Source organism: Tiliqua scincoides, chromosome 9 (assembly GCF_035046505.1).
Source record: "Tiliqua scincoides isolate rTilSci1 chromosome 9, rTilSci1.hap2, whole genome shotgun sequence".
Lineage (NCBI taxonomy): Eukaryota > Metazoa > Chordata > Lepidosauria > Squamata > Scincidae > Tiliqua > Tiliqua scincoides.
In genome coordinates, this window is record NC_089829.1 from 19717092 (window position 1) to 19741586 (window position 24495).

General features: G+C 46.1%; 1 protein-coding gene across 1 annotated transcript in view; it reads left to right on the forward strand.

Annotated features, from left to right (window-relative positions):
• PEPD (peptidase D) overlaps nucleotides 1-24495 on the forward strand; it is a 183662-nt gene that overhangs the window by 37168 nt on the left and 121999 nt on the right. The window contains exons 4-7 of the mRNA XM_066637314.1: nucleotides 1163-1226; nucleotides 6587-6634; nucleotides 9293-9354; nucleotides 19918-19962. Coding sequence (XP_066493411.1) covers nucleotides 1163-1226; nucleotides 6587-6634; nucleotides 9293-9354; nucleotides 19918-19962 — 219 coding nt within the window. The remainder of the gene's footprint in view (nucleotides 1-1162; nucleotides 1227-6586; nucleotides 6635-9292; nucleotides 9355-19917; nucleotides 19963-24495) is intronic.

The window sequence follows — 24495 nt, forward strand, 5'->3', positions numbered from 1 at the left end:
TTTGTTCAATGGGGCTTACTCTCAGGAAAGTGTGGTTAGGATTGCCACCTTAGCTTTATAAGTTCAGTCTTATCTCCATGGTGACTTCTGTTGGTTGGCTGGACAGCGGTCTGTGTGAATTTGGGCATTGACATCTGGGAATGTGAATTTTGGGAATTTGGGCAAGCTGCCGTTTGCATTAACTCTGGCTTCAGGCTAGCTTCAAAATGTGGTTTCAGAAGCTGGTGTCCCAAATAAACCATGATTTGTGAGAGGGTTTGCATTCGGACAGAACACAAAGCATGTGCTTTCACATTCTTTCTGAATCTAGCCCCTTTCCACATCTACGCATTAGAATAATATAGTCTTAGGAAGGAGCTAGCGTGCTCAGATGATGTAATTTGGAGACTTCTCCTTTCAACTTTCTAGTGCTAAATTATCTTGGGAAAATGTCCCTATGAGCCAGAGTGCACATTAGTAAAATTCTGAAACCATGGTAACTTTCAGGACTTCTGTCACTCAGGAAAATATCTCCGAAATCCTTGGAAATTGAAGAGAAATATTACTTTGGGTTGATTTTTCTACCTGTTGCAAATTGCTCACCACTCTCCTTTTCTCTGTACATCCTCTTCCACTCCATCTCCCCACTGCCAGCCCATCCAGGAGACCACTTACATCAGCAGCTGATTGCAAGAGGGATGGATTGAGGGGATGGCAGACTTGGGGTGCCTTTCCCTCGAGTCTCCCGTCACCTCCTAACTGCTGACAGTGTAAGCCACGATGATCGGCTTCTTGCTTGCTCAAGATCATTTCCCTCCTAAACATCTTCCTTGCATACTGTTGTCAAACCCAGAAATGCTGGACTTTCAGAAGAAGCATCAGGTGATGTTCTTGGTCATATTGCCCCTGCCTGTTCCCCTTCCAGTAGAGGGTAGGAGGGGCAGAGGCTGGCACATCACCAAGTGGGTGGGGAGGGGGCAGACACATTTGGCATGCATTCTGAGGCTCCAGGAAGGCCCTGCCAATAAATTGAAAACTGCTCTCTTTCCATCTTGTATTGGATCTTCCTTGTAAAATGGTAGTTTGAAAAATGGCAATCTTAATGTAATAATATAGGATTGCTGTCCTCTTACATTGCAAAATGGCTCACTCCAATCATGTGTTTTCTGTGTGTCTTTTAAAGGATCCACCCCCCTGAACACTTCAAGCAGAAGTACGCTGTCACCGAAGTCCGCTACACAGATGAGGTGAGTGGTCCTGTCTTTGCCAGTCTGTTGCAAGAATGACTTTAGGACTGCAGTTTCTTAGCTAGCTGTTAGAACTTCAGACTGAGAAGGAAAAGAACAGAAAAGGCTCTTTCTCCTAGTGCTGCCTTTCTTGGGCTTGTTGGCGAGTCCCTGCGCTGTTTCTTGCTAGTCCAAATCAAACCTTTGGGAATCATGCATGTGGTACAGTCTGATATGCTCTTGGGTGCAGGAAAAAGGTGAAGTGATAAAACGGTACTTGGCCTATTCCATGGGGCAGGGTGGGGGAACTCCCAGATGAGGAAAACCATATGGGTTTTGCAGCCAAATGCTTGTTAATCCAGGGAAAATGCTGATTTCCATGTGGGTTTTTGCATGTTTGCTCTGGACCCAAGATTTGGAATCACAAAATTTCAAACTCTTTCTTCCCTTGTGAGCCTACTGAGTGGGCTCAAAACTGTAAGAATTGAAACTGTAAGAAAATCAAAACTGTAAGAATTGTAAATACAGAGCTGTACAGACTCTCTGCAGCAGTATATGAATATAGGCCAGCGCGATGAAATGGTTTGAGTTTTGAACTCTGAGAAGGGAACCCAGATCCCCACTCTACCATGAAACTCACTGGGTTACAGGAATCTCCATGGATAAGGAACTCTGCAGATGTTGAAATCCACAGATTTCAGGCGCTCCAAACCCAACCAGAGCACGATCCAGAAGCCCTTCTGAGACCCTCTGTACATGATGCCCATTGCCTCTGCTGGCTTCAGAATGGCTGTTTCAGCAGAAAACCCGCTACTTCTGGTTTTATCCTAAAATCAGAAATGACTTTTTTTGTCCATTGTAAGGCATTCTTAAGCCCGGGAAGCCCTTCCCCCTCCTTTTTTTTTTTTTTTTCCCCTATACGGCAATTCTGAAGCCTGCAGAGGCCATGGGTGGTCACGCACAGCCTCTGCAGGCCTCAGAAAAGCCTCCAGACCTCACTGGAGCTGTGCTTGGAGGCTTGGGAGTTGGGGGTTTGGCATTCTCGTATGATGAAATCCGGGGATGCCAAACTCATGGATAACGGAGGCCCCCTGTATACTGCCCTGATCCTTGGAGGGAAGCTGGCATATAAAGATAAATGTAAACATCAAGATTTCTGAACAAACAGTTTTCTTCCCCATCTGTCCCCATGACAGTCTGTGTTTGGGATATATATATATATTTTTTTTTAATCTCACTTTTGGCTTCCACTTGAACGGCAGTTTGATTCTTGCAGCGAAATATGCCTGTGAAAAACTGTTTGTGCTAATCTATTCATTCCCTCTGCTGTAGCTGGGAAGGAGGTTTTGCAGCTTGACATATCTGGATTGGAATCGTAGTTGCTTGTTATCGGGCTTGATGCATCGAATAAGAAGTGCTAGTTAAGGACTTCTTATCTGCAAGGGGGTGACAAGCGATTCCTGGCTAGCCTCGTTGCTTGGTATCACCTATATTGACACTTTGTCAGAGTGCTGTCAACAAATGCAATGCTTAGTGGGTTTCTTTACTCAAAACTATTTCAGCGAGAGGCAGAGTGGAAAGGTACGTGGGCTGTGTTTTGCTGTGGCGAGCTGTAGGTCATTGTCAAGGCTGGATATATATTTCATGTTTTGATGGTGCTGAGTGAACAGGTGCCTGACCCCCATGGGTTTTGGCTCCTTTTCTACATGCTGAATTTGGAAGAGTTGCTGAACTCTATTATGCATGTATGACAAACACTATTATGCATGGGATGGATAGAGTGGATAGGGGGAAGTTCTTTTTCCTCTCGCACAACATCAGAACCAGCGGGCATCCACTAAAACTGACAGGCAGGAGAGTTAAAACAAGGAAAATATTCTTTACCCAGAGTAATTAATCTGTGGAACTCTCTCCCACAGTATGCGGTGATGGCACCTGAAGGCCTAGATGCCTGGAGAAGGGGATTGGACAGATTGATGATGGAAATGTCCATCACAGGTTACAAGCCATGATGACTATGTGCAACCTCTGGGGTTTAGAGGTAGCCTATCTCTGAATGCCAGATGCAAGGGAATGGCAACAAGATATGGATATCTTGTCATCTTGAGTGCTCCCTGAGACATCTGGTGGGTCACTGTGAGATAGCAGGAAGCTGGATTAGGTGGGCTCTTGACTTGATCCAGCGGGGCTCTTCTTATGTAACAAAAATCACATACTTCTAAAGTATGGGTATGCGTGTGTGTATTAAGAATTGAGTGCTCAGATTGGGTCATCAGAAGGCCCAATTGATCAAGCCTCAGTCTGAGTGAGCCTTTTGTACCAGTAGTAGTGCCCAGTGGCTGCAGGCTTCCATAGGCATTCCTACTTTGTCCATGGGCACCCAGCAGTCTGACTGGGAGAGACTCAGTGCAGGTCTTTCCCCGGGTGCTCAATGGCTTGGCATCAGCGCTGGCTTAAGCATGTAGAAGCGTTTTGTTCTACAGACCCTGAATGGTCTCTGTCTCTAATGCAACCTATAGAGCCTGGAACCCGCCTGCTGAGCTGCCCCAAATTTGGGATCTTGACCCCTTTAAACCTTAAGTCTTAAAGAGTTGTCTAAATAGGGAGGCATTTGAGGTTCAAACTGTCTAATTGATTTTCTTTTGAGATTCTTTGCTGCCACTCAATCTGTCTGCTCCTTGCCCTGCTGAGGGTTTGGTTATTGTGCTGCTTTGTACGCTGCTTTGTGTTTGTGAGAGACTGTTGTTTTTTTTTTTGCCTCTTTCACTCTGGAGAATGTTGACTCAAAGGGCAGGTTATGAGTAGTGTTATGTCCCAATTAAGGAAACCATTGCCTAGTGAATCCCATTCTTTTCAACCAGTGGTCCTTCACAGTATGACAGGTGATACTAGGCCTTACTCCCACAAGAACGTCATGACACTACTGTTCTTGGCCTGACTCCACTGGAAACTGGGTAGCTGTGCACAGAGGGACAGCCAAACCCTTTTTTTGAAAGGCACATTTTGGGCATGGAGGGCAAATACCAGTTGGAGATGTCTCTTCCTCATTGCATGGACAACTAAGAGGGAAGGCTGCTTGCCTCTGTGCATAGCAGTCGTCTCTCGTGATATGGGTACTTAGAAAAAAGAAGAGGGAGAAAGATGGAGAAGCCCTGTTCATATTCTATGCATTTTCATGAGTTCATCAATCCGATCTATTTGCACATGTGTAAAAGCCATAGTTGTGAAGCAAAAAGTGTCCCTTCTGTTTTTAGATGGGTGTGGCAACCAGCGTTGTCTTAGAGGCATTCCCTCTTGTGTGAGTAAAAGGGGGAAAGTCACTTCTAAGATATTGCCTGCCCTCTGCAGTCCTTATAGGTATAGGTGTGCACCACTTTATGACGGGGAGATGTTCTCCAATCCCCGTTGTTAAGCGATTAGATCATTAAGTGAACATTCAGTCCACTCTATTGCCTTTGTTGTGTAAACAGACACTCCCTGCTAGACACTAGCTGGCCGCTCAGGCTACTGGAGATAATTGCCTCTTCTTTGCATTAACGGCCTCTCTGTTGTGTAAACAGACACTCTGCTGCAGGCTTTGGGAGATGCGATTTCCTCATTAAGAGCATCTTTATTGTGCTGTGACCACTGTTGTATCTGCGACCTGTTGTTAAGTGAATGGTTGTTAAGTGGCACATGCCTCTACTTGTGTTAGAAGTGATCTTTGATTCGAAAGAAAATGTCTGTCTGAAGTTAATTGGGACACCACTTTTCTTGATCAAAAGTTTTACGATTGGTTAATGATTCGCTTTGATGAAACGTGTGCAGCTTGAATTCTTTTTAAATAATAAACTTGTCAGCGTATCTGCAGGAGTGTGAGGCTCTGTCATATGCTAAAAAATGTATATGTCTGTTTTTGAAGAGCTAGTCTTGAGTGATCGGTTAGGGCACTTGCTACGGCTGCAGAGAGACAAATGTGCCATCAAATTTAAGCCCAGAATGTGACGTTTTGCAGAAAAATGGTACCTTTGCCAAGCCATCTTCCAAATTGGATTAACTCAATAAGCTCTAAAAAGAAACCTCAGATGAACGCAGGTGTAAACTATGAAGTCTCCACAAATTTGGCTGTAGGAACTCTGGCCTCACTAGGTTGAGATCAGATCCTTCTAATTTAGTGGTCTCCAAAGTAGAGACCACTGTGCGCCGGGAAAGGCTTCCCCAGTGCAAACTGAGCTTACCGTTCCTCCAGGGAGCCTTGTAGTCATGGTGCGGCTCTCCCCGAAACTCAGCCCCGGCTTGCTGTTTCTGGGATCTGTCGCCCAGCAGGCATTGTGCCTGGATTTTCGAGCAGACAAGGGAAGCCTCGGCACAGCTCAGGGGAGAGCAGCGCCACAACCATGAAGCTCCTCCATGGAATGGTAAGCACCGTTCACGTGGGGGTGGGGTGGGGAGCAGGGTTCTGGATACGGCCTGTGGGCTAGAATCTGGAGAGCCCTGCTCTAATTCACTGAAACAGCTGCTCAAGTGTTAATGAACATATATGGCAACTCCAAAGGGTTAGAAGTAAGAAAAAAAAAGTCAGGGAGGAGACTGTACTGTTGTAATTGTAGCTGGTTGAATCATCAAGTTGGAAGGGACCTCTGCTTGAAGCCGCCAACAAGGGAGAGTCTGCTACTGCTCAAGGTATATTGTTGCAGTACTAGGCAATTCTTAAAGTCAAGAAATTCTTCCTCGCATCTACCCTAAATCTACTTCTCTGTAGTTCCAACCCCTTGGTTCCAGTCCTGCCCCCAGGAGCCACAGAGAGCAAGTCCTTTTCTTCTTCTCTGTGACAGCCCTTCAGATACTGGAAGATAACCAGCGTGTCTCCCCTTTGTCGCCTTTTTCCCAGCCTAAATATGCTAAGCTCTTTTAACTGTTCCTCATCGGATTTGGTTTCCAGACCCCTCACCAACTTAGGGCCCAATCCTATCCAATTTTCCAGTGTCGCTGCTGCTGTGCCCATGGGGTATGCTCTGCTTCTTGTGTTGGGGAGGCAGTCACAGAGGCCTCCTCAAGGTATGGGAACATTTGTTCCCTTATCTTGGGGCAGCATTGTGGCTACACCGGTGCTTGAAAATGGGATAGGAATGGGCCCTTACTTGCTCACCTCTAAACCTGCTCCAAGTTATCAGGGTCCTTCTCAAAACGTGGTGCCCAAAATTGGATGCAGGATTCCAAGGGAGGCCTGACAGCGCAGCATAGAGCAGGACGTGAGATGGACCTATATGAATGAAGAAGTGTATAAGAATTGATGGGTTGTGGATGTATCGCCAGCGTTTGGGGCTGTGAATTTTCACAGGCCTCCCCTTGTGGGAAAACGTAGATGATTGTTAACAGCAGTGATTGTTTTGTTTTTGCAGATCTCTAGTGTCTTGGCTTCAAAGAACCCTTCAGTTCTTCTGACTCTGGTAAGTGGCATGTTGTGTTCTTGGGTAATATGTACTTTGGGTAATATGTACTTTGATCCACAAAATAAGCTTCCCTGGAGTATTTCATCAAATCCTAGAGACTAGATTTGATTTTATAATGAAAGGTGTGCTTTTCTCCTGTAGCGTTGAGTAAAAGTGCAGGACCGATTGATTTCTGCAGCATGTATCTTGTCCGCCAGCCAACCTATGAGGGATCCACATTTGTGGAAATCACAGCCCTTTGAGTTCTATCTTGCCTCAGGATGAGGAAGAAGACTTTTCCTGGTTTCAGAAGATGACTTGCCTGAATAAAAGAGTCATTCAGTGAAAAATGATTGCATTCCAAGTCATGTACCCATCTCACTTTTTGACACCCTTTTCTGGGTGCCGCTACATTAGGAGGTGAGTGGCATCCAGGGAGAGGGCTTCTCAACTGTGGATCCCCGCTTGTGAGTCCTCTCTCCGGGGAGGCTCACCTGGTGCATACATTGCTATCGTTTAGGTGTTAGACAAAACCCTTTTAATTTTAATGGACTTTATAGAAAGGACTACAGGTGCAGCCTATTTATACACGGATATTTGTCTCAATGCTAATGGGGTGGGGGAACCGAAAATCACACACACCTTTTCCTCCTTTGCCCTGCGCTGTCCTCTCGCCCCATTTTCAGGCAGCCCAAAACACTGCAAAAAGGCTCTGCCTTGCTCAGGCAGGGAAATAGCCCTGGAGCCCTGGAAGAGGTTCCCCTTGCAAAGGAACAGTAACACTCCTGGAGCCCCTGAGCCAGCGAAGAGGGGAAGGGGGGGGTGAAAATCTCTGTAACCAGAACACATGCAGCAAGGTGGAGTGCTCTCTCTCTCACTCACGCAGGGGCAGGTGTGGTAGCAACAGAGGGGATTGCTTTAAAAAGCCCAGGGAGTGTTTGCCAAATTCCCCCCCCCCATTGAGATGGTGCAGGCAATCACCAACACAAGCAAACCCCCCCCCCCATGGTGCAGGCTATCACGAACACAAGCAAGCCTTCCCACCAAGCAAAGCATGAGATTTAGCCTACAATCCTCTCCACACTTTTCTGGGAGTAAGCCCCATTGACTACAATGGGGCTTACTTCTGAGTAGAAACGCATAGGGCTGGACTCTTAAAAGATCAGCAGCCCATGTGAAAGAAGTCGGGCAGCTGGCAACGGGGAGGGCTGAGTACGGAGTGGAGGGGAGGGGATTGATAACAGCTGCCTTAGTTTCCTTCCATCCGGAAGTGTCAGGCTGCCGTGTTTTTGTGTAACTCTATGAAATTTAGCACAATGCATTTTTTGTTCATCGCGCCGAGTCACGGAACTAACGCGGATAAATAGGCTCCACCTGTATTAAAATGCTGCACTAACAGCAGTTTTAGTGCTGTTTTATATCTGTCGGTGCTTTTCTTTCTTTAACAAATTTATAACCCACCTTTTCCCCTGTGGGAACCCAGGGCAGCTCACCAAATACAAAGAGATACAATATGTAAAAATTATACAAATAAAATGGCAATCAACAAAACTGCAAAGTGTACAATATAAAAATATTTAAACAACCCACGTCGTAACACCCAGCAGCTCATTGCCCCAAGCACACACAGACACCCACACCATGGTAAAATCCTCAGTGAAGCCAGTAGCATGCGACGGTATAAAGGCCCAAGGGGGGTACACTGTAAAAACACAGATGGCACCAAAAAGGGCAGCAGGAATAGCAGCTACAGTAGAATGTGCAGCTAGTGGGAAGCCCACCATCATTCTGCCCATCCTAATCTGAAAATGCAATGCAGAATTAAAAAGTTCTTAATACCACTGAAACCCTTATTCTGTAGTAGTTGTGTTGGGGCGCAATCCTACCCTGTACTGGAACAGGCAAGCCAAGAGGCTTGCATTGTATCCAGCGCAGGATAGGGGCCCAACGTGGCTCAGCCAGAGGCAAGGGGAAACTTTTCCTCTATAGGTCTCCTCGAGATGGCACAAGTCCGAGGAGAGCAGAGCGGCTTGAGGCCATTCCAATCTCCCTGGGGACAGGAGTTGGGATCTGGCATAACTGCTGGATCCCAGCCCTGCCTCCCGCTCCCCACCCACCCCCAGGGCAGCCCCCCGCCCGCCCTCCTCCCTCCCTCCTGCCCATCTCAGAGCCTTGTGTCACCCCAGCCGGGCCGACACAAACCTCACAGAGGAAGCCGGCGCAGAGGCGTGTGACCAGCTGCCTCCTGAAGAGGTGCAAACGTGCCTTATGGCATGTTTGCGACCCTCCTGGGCTGGCGCCAGGAACTTGCGTTGGCCCATGGGCGCTTCAGGATTGCACCCTTAATTTATTTTATTGGACATGACTTTGTGAATTTTTTTTTAACACAAAAGCAGGCTAGGAATTTGCAGTAACTAGCCAATTATGTAAATCACTGTGGTGCCGTCAGCTCATCACTGAACATCCAGCCCCTTTTAAGAAAAAGGTTGCTGACCCCTGCCCTGGACGGTGGTTCTCTTGTCCAGGCGTTGACATATTTAGCTTCTGTAAGGCTGGCTGCAGCAGGTGCCAGCAGACTGTGCCCTGGGAAGAAGATGGCTTCTATCATGCTTCTTTCTAGTCGAAGGTGGAAACCAGTGTGTGTGAGCTCATTGTCATGCCTTGTTTTCTTTCTAGAGGGGTGTTAACACTGACAGTGGAAGTGTGACCCGGGAAGCTTCGTTTGAAGGAATCTCTCAGTAAGTAGCCCTCTGGGTGCTAGTCCAATAAATCATTAATTAACTGTTTGAAATATTACATGAACATAATCACTGGAAAAAAACTGGAACATTCAAACGCCATTTAAGAGATTATCTGACTTGAGCTGCCATCCTGTCACGGCTGGCTGATCTATGAATAGCTGTTTTGGGACCCTAGTTAACATTTATGAAACACTTATATGTTAAACTGATGACATGTAACAACAATCCTGTAATGTAGGTCTGCCTGATTTTCAGGATGCAAAAGATCCATTAAGAGAACCAGTCTCTGTATTTAATGAATTTTCTGCATCCAGTGTGCAGTGTGGTTGTGTGACATGCTGATTTGGGGAGAGTGTCTTTTTTCTGTCCAGTAGTGTCATCCCTGAGTGGGTGGGGGTAGAGCTGAGAGATAGTGGTGTGCCCAAGGGAACCCAGTTGTGGTATTAATAAAACCTGGCATTTGTATCGTGCTTTCTTAGTGTGCTAAGGCTTCACAGGATTTGCCTTGAAGTTGTAAGGACAACAGCCCTGCAAGATTATGGAGAGGGAGTAACTTGCCTAATGTGAGTTCATGGCAGAGGCAAAAATCAAGCATGGGAAGTCTTTCATTTGCAACTGGTAAGATACGATCAGAACAGGGAGATTTCCTTGTTCACAGGTCTCTCCTTTATCTGCTAGGTTATGCTAACTCTGCCATCTTCTTTGAGGCCTTTGGGAAGCCAGGAACAGGGGGACTGGAGGAGTCTGCCATCGCAAGTTGTGGGGCTGGAATAACATTGGAAATAGGAGGAAAAGCGGGGAACTGAGAGTCTGGGATTCAGGTCTGTGCAACGTGGAGAGGATTTTGTCAAGATCTGTCCTGTTCTAGTCTCCTTTTTAAGAGAACTCTTGGGATGCTGATATTGCAAGTCCTTTGCTAACACAAAACTCCAAAGTTTGTTGTTGGTGTCTCATACTGCTGCCTGTTCTAGGAAGTTCAAGGTTGGAGCTGTCTGTGCAGCCGAAGCAGCCTTAGTTTTAGGGTAGAAGGCTATGTAATTTCGTTTCAGTTTTGTTGGGCACTCTTTTGGGGAGGGTTTGCTGTTTGCCCCATTACCAGGGCCAAGACAGCCAGGACTACTACTGGCATCAGTGAGGGACAAGGGCAGCACCTTCAGGGCCCCTCCTGGGAGGATTTCAACTGCCTTCACCTCTGCTCCCTTCACACCCAGAGGGGCCTCTGAGCTCAGCAGAGGCCAGGACGTCTGTCCCTGGCTTCTGTGGAGCTCAGACTGAGCTCTGAGGCTTAAAACAAAAACAAAATGTGGAGGGAAGTCACTTTTTTTAGTCTCAGAGCTCAGTCTGAACTCAGCAGAGGCCGGGGATGGATATCCTTTGCTGAGCTCAGAGGTCCCTTTGGAGGCGAGGGGAGGGAAGGGCATCCCCCAGGACCATGGGGAACAGTATTTGCCAGTATCTGTGGTTTAAGTTATCCACGGGGTGGGGGGTTCCCCAGATCAGAACCCTCATGGGTAAGGGGGCATACCTGCATGTTTGTCAGCCACCTTGAAGGGCCTATAAGTCAGCAAGGTGGAAAGAAAATCTGTTCATTCGTTCATCCATCTATTCATTCTGTTTATACCCTGTTCTTCTTTCAAAGGGCACCCAACCAGTTTACAATAACTATTAAAAATACATCAAAACTAACTGCCCTGCTAACTGGGCAAGGAGGCATGTCTTCAAGTGGTGCTCCTCTTATATTTAGCTTTGAAGGATAACAGACCCTCTGCACCTCACCACAGTGTCTTTACCAGTTGTGTAGCTAATGTTTTTTTTTTCTTCTGCATATTTTTAGATATTGAGTCCTAGATTGTGAATCTAATATTTTTAGATTATGAGACAGGGAGCCATTTAGTTGTGTTTTTTTTTAGTTTTCTCTGTAAACCACTTTGTGAACTTTTGTTTAAAAGCAGTATGTAAAAATTTGAGAAAAGCAACAATAAAAAACCATTTAAAAAAACAACAGCTTTATCTGTGAAGAACTGGGAGGCCTGGTTCTAAATCTGCAACCTGTGCCAGGACAGATCTGTGAGAGTGGGTGTTAGGGCATGAAAATGGATTTTTTTTTGTGACGTCCTAGTATCTTTTCAGTGACTGGTGGGAATGTCTAAGATCTTTCAGCAGCAAGTAGCCCAAGGACAAACTTCAACACACCTGTGTAAAAACCACTGAAAAGGAAAGCATTTAAGCTTTTGGCAGGGAGAGGGTGAAGAGTTTCGTTGTGCAGGGAGCTGATAGCCCACTCCCCTCCCAGCAGAAATTTTGCTTGGGGCCCCAGGGAGATGGAACTTCTGCTGCTGAGGAATGTTTCAGTGTTGGTCCAGTACAATTCAAGTCACTATTGCAGCAGGAGTGAATGTGTCTTGATACTCTTCGGTTTTGCTAATCTAGTTTTGTGGGGCCTTTCAAGGGAAGGGGTGTGTGTGGTTTTACTTTTCTCTGCATATAATTTTGCACAGTTGTGCCTTTGTCTTCCTGATCAGGTTGGATCAGTAACTTTTTGGAAAGAGGTTTCCAGTCGTTCAGCTATCTTTCTCTCTGTGGGCTTGCAACTGTTCTTTATTCCATAACCACAAGGCATAAAAATGATCTTCCTTCTGCTGTTTTAACAGCTGTGGATCATTGGCCTGTACCTCCTGTTGGCAAAAAGGACACCCACTAATGTGGGACTCGAGAGGCTTCTTGCTTTTTGTGTGTCAGAATTCATGTTCGCAGTCTCTTGTTATGATACCCCTTTCCCCTTATCTTCTCAACTGCATGCCAGGTTTTGTCATTAACTTGTGTAGTTTCTGAGTTGACAGTGAGGATTTGCAACTAATTAAGCTGCAAGAGAAAGATGTGTGTTTGTGTGGGGGGGTTTAAGTCTACTCTTGACATCTGCAAGTGTTAGAAATCTTTTTCTTTAACCACAGTACAGAACAAACCACACTGTTTTGTACCCAAAACACTGATGGGTACTTAAAAAATTCAGACACGTCCAGATTCATTAAGATGAGCACCTTTTAAAAAGAATGCGGAGATTTCTTCTTCTTCTTCTATATCCTTTTATTTATTTATTTATTTATTTAAAGCTCCTTCCTGAGGGTTTTGGTGGAAAGTGAAGGACAATGTCACCTCCTGCCCGATCTCCTGAAAGCAGCTTAGAAACATTAATCACTGTATTCATGAGTTGCAGGGAAAGGGCTGAATCTGGTTACGGAGGATGCATGAGCATCCCAGTGTTTGACCTGAAATTGACTTGAGCTTTTGTGTGTGTTTTCGAGTGAATGTCTGTAGAGTGATCACTTGCCCACAGATGCTCAGACCTTGGAAAGCACTGATAGTTCATGAAGGCTCAAGTGAACTGACCATCTGCAAAGGCTCAAACTTTGGGGGTGGATTCATATTTTGTCATAATTTTGCCAGCAAATATTCAGGTTCAGTACTTGAACTCCCCTGGTAAGAATGCATGCAGTTCCTCTCATTTCCATTTCTTCCCCTCCAAATTCATTGCCTTGTTAAATTAGTAACTTTCTTTAAAGCAGGGGTGGCCAACCCACTGCACGGCATGTGCTGCTTTTTATGTAGAGAATCTTGAATGTGCCACAAGGTGGGTACCAGTCTGCAGTGTCTTGGTGCACCCAGAAGCACCAGCTGGTGCATCACTTGAGTAATGCTGCAGCAGGCCTTGTGCAAGGATGGCCACCGTGTGGCCCCACTGACTTGGCAGCAACTCAGCAGCCTGCAGGAGGGACTTCAGGGTTCGTTGCCCCTGATGACTCGCCAGGTGAGTCATCTCCCTGATATTATTAAAATTTCATATATGGTGACTTTGCGTGTGCCATTTAGAAAGTGTCTGCCTGCCACTCGTGGCACATGTGGTTTGGTCACCCCTGCTTGAAAGTGTCGTGAGCCCATATCTCAGTGGTTCTCAAACTTTTAGCACCGGGACCCACTTTTTACAATGAGAATCTGTCAGAACCCATCGGAAGTGATGGCTAGAAGTGACATCATCAAGCAGGAACACTTTTAACAATCCTGGGCTGCAATCCTACTGACACTTAGCCAGGAGTAAGTCCCGTTTACTATCATTGTTAAAAGCATATGCATAGTAGCCTGTTAAAAGTACAGATCTGTAACATTTCCCCAAATGCAGTCACATATGTGGTAACATCTAATCTGATATAGTAAAAATAAAATATTGAAATGAATGGGGACCCACCTGAAATTGGCTTGTGACCCACCTAGTGGGTTCTGACCTACAGTTTGAGAACTGCTGCCATATCTTATTGAAAAGGATTCTTCTAGCCTTCCAGAGCTCCCTCCTTTCAAGCGTGAGCTGATGGTTTCAGTAGATGATTCAGGATTATTCTCATAGTTTTTGCAGGGACCAGAGATTTTGGACAGTCTTGTTCTTTCAGATGCCCTGGGAAATCTCTTTGTGCAAATGTGAACCCCACAAGCAGGCTGTGTTTATCCCTATGTTCCCATCCCTTTTCAAAGGCAAAGACTGGGGATGTTGGCAATGGATCGCACCTCTCACAGTCTGCCATTTCCTTTTCTTGGGCTACTATGGAAGATTGTTTCAGTGTTACTCTGCAGATCCTCCAGATACCACTGACGGAGCCCTCTTGTTGATTTTTCTTCCTTTCCAGGCCTTTTCGACATTTATCCCTGCAGTCTTCAGCACTTCTCTTCTTAAAACAGTTGAATCTTGTTCTTTGCTGTCAAGCTGTCACTCTCTGCCTTTGGTCGAAATCAAGTTGCCTCTTGATGCACTAATTACATGGCTCTGCTTCTTCGCTTTTCCAGCCTTTGAATGCCTTCTGGATTGCTAGGCCTCTTTTGACCTTTCATTAAGTCTCCATGGCAGTAAGTAGTAATCTGTGAATATATAACTAGAGTGGGTCTCCTTCCCCTGTGTGTAGATGTGCAGGGAGCCCATACAGGAAGAAAGTCTACGAATGGCAAAAAACAACAACAAAACCCTGACCTGCAAGAGAATACCAGGGGATTGAAATAATCCCATCTTTTCCCTCCCCTGAAAATCCCCCTGATTTTGGCTATGTGTGATATGTGCTTATCACACCGCTTCTGAGGAGTTTGGGCAAGAGGTGTGGTCTGGAGGTTGAGCTCTTGCTCAAAAAAGCTAAGCAGACTTGGTTGCTTGGGCGGGAGATCAAGGCCGTTGGGTCTGTGCAGAGGAGTCAGCTGGCAAATAAACAACAACAACTGATAACATCCTTGAGAAGCAAGTCTCAAACTTGGTTGCAGCTGCCTGCGAGAATTTGGAAAGTGTACAAGCCAGTAGCCAGGATGACAACTGCACTATGAAGGGAAGCACCTGGAGAAATAGAGGTTCTAGGAGATTCTCATGTCATAATATTTGTACAAATCTCCTTGAAAAATGGATTTATGTCCAGCCTGCCTACTCAAACGGCCTTGAGCCTGTTGAGAAACATCTCTGTGCAATGGAAACATATACTCCTTGAGTCTCCTGGTTAGCCTTGTATCCCTTCTCGAACAGCTGCTTTGGGGGCAAAGAGGGGCCGAGTCTTCCTGAAGTGACCACATGAAGGAAGAGAGAAATTGGATTCAGGCATGATGGGTCTTGAACCCAAATTCCTCCCCACAACTGTCTCTAGTGCTCACTGAGGGATGGAAAGAATTTCACTTGCCGTTAGCGGGTTTCTATCCCGCTTTTCTGTAGAAAAGTTTACCAAGTGGCTTACATAGCTATGTAAAGGTACTCTCTCTGAATGACACTCGCAACCTAAAAAGAAAACATGCCTGCATAAAGCCATAGAAAAAGATGCAGTGCTGGGTTGAAGAGGGAGAGTTGCTCTCCCTTACACAGTATAAGAGTCCCACTCCTTTAAAAGTACAGGGTGTTCCTCATCTGCAGGGGTTCTGTTCCTGGAACCCACACGGATACTGATATCTGCAGATGTTGGAATTAGTTGATTTGGGCATCCCAAAGCCCCTGAACCCAACTCTGGTTGGAACCTGAGGGCCAAGGAGGCCACACACGGCCTTTTCAACTGAAAACTGGTTCTCCTGGAGGCTTCAGAAGTCCCTCTGAATCTGATTGGAGCTCAGCCCTGTCGTGTTCAGAGGACTACATGTGACGCACCCCATGAGTTTGGAACCTGTGGATATTCAAATCTGCGGATACCAAACCCACGGATACTGAGGGCTGCCTGTACCTCTTAGTCCAGTCAGTGGGGCTCTATTTTACTTAGATTTAGGCCTTTTGTGTGACCACATCATTGCCCAGAAATGGCTACTCCACTGTTATTGTTATTACACGCAATCCGTTGGTTGTGGGTACTCTGCCAGCACTTAGAGATGTCAGCCACTGTCGGTCACTGAGTGTGCCTGCAAGACCTTGCAGCTTTTGCCACTGCAAACACTGTTCACTGTGGGAGGAAAGGAGTCATGTGAATCCACTCTGCATAGGGAAGAAGGCTTGAACTGCCTAGTGGATATTCTAAATTCAGTACAAAAGTCATACATTCCCAGGAGAAAGTGCTAAAAAAAGGGTTATATTTTCACAGTGTGTTGTGACCATTTTCTGTGTCCTTCCCGGTCATTTGAACACTGTTTCCTCGAGCAAGAGAACCTGCTAGCTGCGAGGTCGCTGGAGGTTACTCTTGTCCCGGCTCCCCATCCAGCTGATCTCTTGATGAGCTGTTTAAATTTTCAATTCACTATATTGATCTTGATAGCAGAATTATGTCCTGCTATTCTGTCACAGTTAGCTCACTTGCATCTCCAGCTTTCTTTCATCACTTGTTAGGATTCTGGTGGGATGCTTTCAAGTCCAGCCTCTTGTTCACTGAGCTTCATAGATGGAATGTGCTATTTTACTCCACAATGGGTTTTGTGCTGAGTGGCCTTTGTGCTTAACTAGCTTTTGCATCCTCATCTTTGCCTTTGTGCTAAACAGTGCCTTTTTGCGGGGATGACGGTCTTAAAACCTTCCTATTGGAAGAGTGTTTGGTTTTGCTGAAAGCGGGCAAATCTCATTAGCTGCTGCTGTCTCCCGGCCCTCCCCGCTTGAAACCAGCTGAGCACCACTGAGAGCCTGAATGGTGTCACTTCTGACTTCATTTCTCATGTTGAGATGGCACATTGCTTAAAACTGAATGCTCGCAGCAGAGGTGTAGAGATGACCAAGGCAGTGGACAGATCCCCTCACCTGCTTGCTGGGTGCACAGAAATGCAATGTGAACTTTCTACAGACCTTTTCAGAGCTAAAACCAAAGTGTGCAACGGTGTCCTTTGAGGATTTGTCTCTCCAGTTTTTGCTGATGAGAGGGACCCTTGGATTTCGAACAGCACCACATCTCCTAGAGCAGGTGATGCAGATGCAAACCCAGGCCCGAGGGAGGGATCCTTCGTTTGCACGGATCCGTCTGCCTGTTGAGCAGAACTTTCAGTTCCGCTTGGGCACCACCTGACCTCCACCTCTTTCTGAGGATAGGGATGCTCTGGGTAGCCATGTCTGCCTGGACGTTCTGTCGTGCAGCCTTCTGGGATGCTGGGGAGATGACGTGACTGCCCAGAGCTTCCCTGTCCTCCAAAAGAGGAGGATATCTTGCAGCACCCAAGCAGAACACCTCAAGCAGTGATCCAGATGGGGACAGCATTCCGGGCGCACAGCGGGCACAAGTTTGAGCATTGTTGTCCTAGAGGGCAAGCAGGTCTCTTGCGGTTCTTCACTCATGTCATAGCTTGTGTCTTTTACTTTGCTCTCTAAATCTGCAAGTATTTTGTTATGACTAAGAGAATGAAATCTCCAGCAGGTGATGATTTATCGCCCGTGTTTTGCTCTGGGTTTCCATCTGCCTAACCACTTCACTCTCCTGTGAGTCAGTGCAGATGTCGGAAGAGCCCTGCTGGATCCGACCAAGGGCCCTTCTAGTCCAGCTTCCTGTATCTGTATCACAGCATCACAGTCACCCACCAGACAACAAGATCCCTGTATCCTGTTGCTGCTCCCTTGCTTCTGGCACTCAGAGATAGGTTTTCCTCTAAAGTAGTGTTTCTCTACCAGTGGTACTTGCACCACCGGTGGTGCTTGAGATGGCATTTGGTGGTACACATGAGACCCCCAGACCCGCATCGCCTGACAGCGAGTCCTGCAACACAATGTGACAGGCAGTGGTAGGAGGCTCAGCTCAGTGGGCAGAACTCCAGCATATGGTCTTTGAATGCTCGAAAAAGACTTTCCATCCGCCCTGGTCCTCTTACCAGTGTTTGTTGTGTTGCATCTGGTCTCCCAATCTGGAAGTAACTGGCAATAACATCATCGCCAGGTACTTCTGGTGGTACTTCCAGTAGTTGCACCATGCAGAGTGGTACAGTGTGGGACAAACATTGAGAAACGCTGCTCTAAAGCATGCAGTCATCATAACTTGTGACCTGCCATGAACTTTTTCTCCATCAATCTGTCCAGTCTTCTTTTAAAAAGCATCTTGACCAGTTACCATTAGCACATCCAGTGGCAAGGAGTTCCGCTGGACAGACTGATGAACGTCCATGGTAGGTCACAAATCATCATTACGAATTTTGTCTGACATACAGGAGAGTCAGAACAGACGAAATTCTGTTTTAATGGGTGTCTCCTGGTTGTTGGGTTGTGTAAGGTCAATGAAAGTGTCGACCCAATGTGTGGCGGCAGTGAAGAAGGCCAATTCTATGCTTGGGATCTTTAGGAAAGGTATTGAGAACAAAACTGCTAATATTATAATGCTGTTGTACAAATCGATAGTAAGGCCAGACCTGGAAGGCCACACCTGGAGTATTGTGTCCAGTTCTGGTTGCCACATCTCAAAAAAGACATAGTGGAAATGGAAAAGGTGCAAAAGAGAGCGACTAAGATGATTACGGGGCTGGGGCACCTTCCTTATGAGGAAAGGCTACGGCGTTTGGGCCTCTTCAGCCTAGAAAAGAGATGCCTGAGGGGGAACATGACTGAGACATACAAAATTATGCAGGGGATGGACAGAGTGGATAGGGAGATGCTCTTTACATTCTCACATAACACCAGAATCAGGGGGCATCCACTAAAATTGAGTGTTGGGAGAGTTAGAACAGACAAAAGAAAATATTTCTTTACTCAGCATGTGGTTGGTCTGTGGAACCCTTTGCCACAGGATGTGGTGATGGCAACTGGCCTGGACACCTTTAAAAGGGGATTGGACAAGTTTCTGGAGGAAAAATCCATTACGGGTTACAAGCCATGATGTGTATGCGCAACCTCCTGATTTTAGAAATGGGTTATGTCAGAATGCCAGATGCAAGGGAGGGCACCAGGATGAGGTCTCTTGTTATCTGGTGTGCTCCCTGGGGCATTTGGTGGGCCGCTGTGAGATACAGGAAGCTGGACTAGATGGGCCTATGGCCTGATCCAGTGGGGCTGTTCTTATGTTCTTATCCCCTGGTTCTGGTGCTGTGATGCCTGCATGGTCTTTTTAAATCTTTGTAAAGAGATGATGTTTGGTGGGATTTCATTCTCTCTCCCTTCTTACATGCCAGTCACCCCCTCCCCCCCACACACTCTGTCTTGACTGCTTTAACTGTTCTTCTGAGTTATATCTATGTGAGATAGATGTCAGCCTTTGAAATGGCTCTGCAACCCTGTCTTGGAGGGAATCTCGTTGGTGCCTGCACCTGCAACAATCTTGGTCATGCTTAAAGTCATCAGGGTAATGGGGGAAAACTACACATGGGAAGAAAAGAGTGTATGTGAGCATGTTCTCCTTTGGCTGGCTCCTGATCATTGATTACCAGTTGCATTGCCACTGGCCTAGTATGCAGGAACCCAGTGATTTATACACAAATGTGCAGTTTTGTCAAATGTAAACTTAAATTGCATTTTTGCACTCCTCCATTCCAAGAAATCAGTTTTTATGCTGGGAACTCCCACAGCTGAAATGTGCCAGCCTGAAAGGCAGTGGGGTACCTGGTTTGTCCTGTAAGCTGCCACCTCTGTTGTTGCATCCCTCTCCAAGATCTGTTATCTCCAGGAGGTTGCTGCCAGGGGGCCTGCCACTGCAGATTTACCACCTCAGACTGGATTGTTGTGGCAACAGCAGTGACTGTTGGGGGCTCCTGGGGCGCCCTGTCTTCATTTTGCCCTCTAGGAGATGTGGTGCCATTCTCAATCCAACCTCTAGCCCTAGAAAGACCTGCAGACACATTTCAGAATCCTAGGAACCAGCATCTGTTTGTTTTACCTGCTGGCAAAAGCCTGTGGGGTGAAAGGGGGGATGGAAAGGTCACCTGCCCCTTTCAATTCCATCTCCTCCATCAATGTCCATGCAGTAGTTGTGTGTCTAAAACGATAAGTATAAGAAATGATGGAACTGTATTTGGGGCTTCATTTTAATGTACGCATTTTTCTTTGAGGTTCTGTACATGTTTGGTAATTGACCTGTCTTTAAATGAGTGGCTGCATAGGAATTGGAAACAAATCTAATATGTGCAAATTAGAAGAGTAAACTTGTATTCTTTTCTCTCTCTTTTAAAATATAGATTTACTGTCAACAACACAGTTCTTCATCCAGAGATTGCAGAATGGTATGTTGCCTTTTTCTCTTGATTTTTTCCCCCCAAAGCTTTTTACCATTTTGACTCATTTACTTCTGAGTTGCAAAAGGACCAGCCTGTTCAGGAGGCCAAACGAAGCATGCACCTTTGGTTGTATACCTTCTGCCCACTTTTTCTGCCTCTAATCCTTCTCTCACTTTGGAAAGGAAGAGAACAGAAGAAGGCATATGGAGGAGTGTAGGTGACCAGTGAAGGGGGTGGTATTTTCTTGCAGGCAGCTAGTTTTCAGAGTACAAGTGGGGTCTTCCTGCATAAGCTTCTGCTCCTGCAGCTGGAGACAAAGCATCATTTGTAATCGTGTATCTTTTCCATCTCTTTAACAAAAAAAATGCTGGTGTTTGGGAAGTGGTATGACTGAATAGTTTTTGATCTTATATTTAATGTAAAGTGATTTCATAATCCAGACAGAAGTTGAAGGGGTCGGTGTGTGGGGTTGTGGTATCAAATGCCTTTTTGGTGGGGCCTGTTTTCGTAATATTATGCTCTTGTCATGCATTTGTTATACCTTTGCGTTCACAACTTGATTCTTTCTTCCCTGACCTCGCCACTGTTAACATTTGGTGGACTAGAAGCCTAATCCTCACCTTCCCGGCTGTGCTAAAGGTGTGAGTGATGCACTAGAGGGCAGTCCAGAATTCCTTGCTTTCTGAAATTGTCATGAAACAGCTCCTTCCACTGTCAGCCCCCACCACAATTCCAAACACCCCAAAGGAAGAGGTGTAGATCCACAAGGGCAAGGACCCCAGGGGATTAAGTACCCTTGAAGCTTGGTGCCAAACATTGGAGGTTTTTATGGACATGGGATAGTCTTATGAAGAGGCAAACAGATTGCAGTGATCTATCGGGCATCCTTTCTGCTTCTTTTCCTTTTGCATCTTCCTTGCAGATACCTGGAAAGTGTGTTCTGAGCCCTTATAGCTTCTTCTTTGTCTGATCTGTTTGTCTGGTAGCCAGAAGTTCATCCTTCCAGGATTGTGACCCACCTGACTTTGCTGTATCTTGCCTTGGGGAATCTTGTTCCTTACTTTTGAATGTGCTCAGACTGTCCAAGTACTGAGACCATGGGAAACAACTGTTTGCTAAGTTAGGCTGTTGGTCCATCAAACTCCAGTGCTGTCTGCTTAGATAGGGAGCAGCTTTCCTTTGTGCCTCTCTCCCAGCCCTGCTGTGAGAATGGAGAAGAGGCATAATGAATGGATTTCTTCATCTCTGCTACCCAGAGGCAACTTGTGGGCCACTGTGAGACTGAAGATGCTAGACTAGATCCAGAAGCCAGGTGGTTCTTACGTTCGTAGAATCGAATGTAGCCATCAATTTACATAGCCATCAAAGGTTGTATACCACTGGGGGGGGGGGCAGTTTGCACAGTGGTGGAATAGGGCACTGGGAAGTGACAAGGCTGCAAGGGAGAAAAATGAAATGCCACTCAAAGAACTCTTGTTAATTTGCTTCAAAATTCATTGGTGCTAGCAGTTGTGTAGGTACAAATGCATTAATTATAATTAGCACGATTGCAGTGAACTACCCAAAGGAGTCTTCACTGAAAGCCTGGCAGATTGGCTAATGTTATATAAATGTCAGGCTATTATTGCCTTCTTTGGGGATTCATTTCAGAAGCATTAATTCTAAAGCGTTCCGTTGGCAAATTTATGGATTTCTCTTTAATTACACTTGAATGTCAGTGAGTTTGACATTAGCAGAAGGATCCCTAAAAAGCACCCGAGTTCTGAAGTGTTACACAGTGGAGATATTTCCCAATTTTTAATTCTTTCAATAAGATTAATATGATGGTTATTTTCCACCATTTGAAAATAAAAGAATCCTTTTTACTGAAAATGGAGAGGGTGTGAGATAATGTTGTGAGAACTGTGGAAGCAGAACTAGGTGTGACAATTCCAGGTGGCCATTCTGCTTGATAGCAATTGACAGGCTTGTCCTCTGTGAATCTGTGTAGCCCCCCTCCAACCCATTACTGCACCTTGTGGCAGGATGCAGTAGAGACTGGGGTAAAATGCACTCCACAGATTAGGGTGCAACCAGCAGGGTGCCAGCGTGCTTCAGTGGGCAGAGTCTGTGTATTTTATTCTAGATATTTATATCCTTACTTTCCATTCATAAAATGTGCAAAGTGGACTTTAACAACAGTTGAAAACACAAAGCAACTAGTCAGTATTAAAACCACCCATGCAGACAGCTTAAATAAAAATATAGCAACTGGAAGGAGAAGATGAAATTGACAGCATTCACAGACAAAATAAACTCTATTCCTTAGAATCCAAACACCTGCTGAAACAAAACAAGTTTTTGCGTTGCAAGTTTTTGCCATGGACAATTATGGAGCAGAGGCTCAGAGGCAGAGGATGTGGTCAGGGCAGCGGCGTCACTAGGGTTCACGTCACCTGGTGCGGGATGCCAGAGCGTCACCCCTCATGCAGTGGGTGGGGCATGTACCATCACTCCGCCCCCACTGGTTTTTTGGCCGCACCTTTTGATAGAACAAGACAGAACACATTCTGCATGAAATTATGCATTGATTGATATATAACATGATGGTATTATTCTTCCAAATTATGATTTTAGTCACTAGTGGTGTCACACACACACCCCGGGTGTCGACTTACTAACACCTTATTGCAGCAGTTCTCAAACTTTTAGCACCAGGACCCACTTTTTAGAATGACAATCTGTCCAAGACCCATCAGAAGTGATGTCATGGTGGAAGTGACATCATCAGGCAAATTAAAATAAATAAGTACAAATAATTAAAGTGAAACAAATAATTAAATAAGCAGAAGCCAGCCCTGTTCCGCCAAGTGAATTTTCTCTGTAGCCTGCCTGCAGTAACACACCCCCTCCAAAACCAGTAAGGTTTTCAGCCCTACCCAGTGCCCAGTTCAATTTAAGAACTTCTGTTTAAACCAGATCACTGTCAGGATCCACCTGGCTTTGCAAGTCTCAAAAAAGTTTACCTTATCAGCTGCAGCCTCTGTTTTGATCCTTTTTTGTGGGGGGGGGGGGCTGCCTTCTGGAGCACTTGTTTAGCTGCAGGTGCATAGGATCAGGACCATTCTGGTAGCCTTGCACTCTCCTTCACCTGAACTTCCACATCAGCCAAGGCATGGTTGCTTACTTGTGAGTAAATGCGACTGTGAGGCTTAGTTTCGCTTTCCATAGGGCTCAATACATTCCTCTGCTTGGAGGAAGGGACTTCCTTTTCAGGTGTTTTTTGGGGCTGCATTCATTGGATCAGGACCATTCCAGTGTCGTTGGATTCCTCTCAGCCTGCCCTTTTCGATGGCCTAAGGCAAGTTCACCTACTTGCGAGTAAACGCGTGATACAGCTCAGTTTCATATTCCATAGGGATCCATGCATTTTTTTTGTTCTCCGGTTTTTTGGCCATAACTTTTGTTAGAAAGGAGATATTTCTCTCTGGTTTTTTGCATTGTATTCTGCCTGAAATTCCGCATCCGGTGGTATATAATATGATGGGGTTACTCCTAACCACCGCAACTTTAGTGTGTCACCCCCCCAGTGCATGTCACCTCCTCGTGCACGTCACCCGGTGTGGCCCGCACCCCCTGCACCTCCGTAGCGACGCCACTGGGTCAGGGCTGGGTTGGGATCAAGTGCTGGGGGAACCAGTCCAACAGCAGGTATGGAGCAAGATCAGGGTGCCTTTGTGTTGCCACCTAGACAATTGCAGTACTAATATTTAGCATTTGTGTAGACTTTTGATATGCAGGGTGCTTCCTATGTATTATCTTGATGTAATCTACACTACCCCAATAAGTACTGAATGTAGCAGTATTCCCATTTTGCAGATGGGGAAAACCAAGACTGATTGAAAGTGGCTTGCCTGAAATCACCTAATGACAGAGGCAAAACTTGAACCAGGGAACACTTGATTCACAGCCCAGTCTCTTAATTACACAAGCACTTAAGCTGCTCAAAGACTGCCAGACTAACTTGGAGGCATGGGTTTTATAAGGCTTAAGAGTCAACTGGCTGCCTCTAACCCAGTGGTTCTCAAACTGGTGGGTTGTGACCCACCAAAGATTCCCCCCTCACTTTAAATGTTGGGGGAAGGGGAGAGACAGGGAAGCAATCCCCAGGATTGCATCACTAAGAGGGGGTGAGGGTGGGTGCTTTCACTTACTTTTAAGTGGCCTTAAAAGTGGCCTGCTGGAGGCAGTAGGAGGTGCGGGAAGCCCTGTGCACCCCTCCACATTACTCCCCAAGGCTTGGAATCTTCAGTAAAAGTGGATGCAAATCACTTCCTTTTCGCAGGAGGTGCTTTGCGCCTTCTTTTACTGAACGTTCCAAGCCTCGGGGAGCTCTGTAGAGGGTTGTGCAGGGCTCCCCGCAGTTCCTGCAAACTCCAGCAGCCCTATCTAAATAAAAGTAAGTGAAAGCACCCCCCTTGCCCCCCCTTAGCGACGCAATCTTAGGGATCGCATCACTGTCCTAGCCCCTCCCCGACAAAGACTTATTGAGGGAGTAAA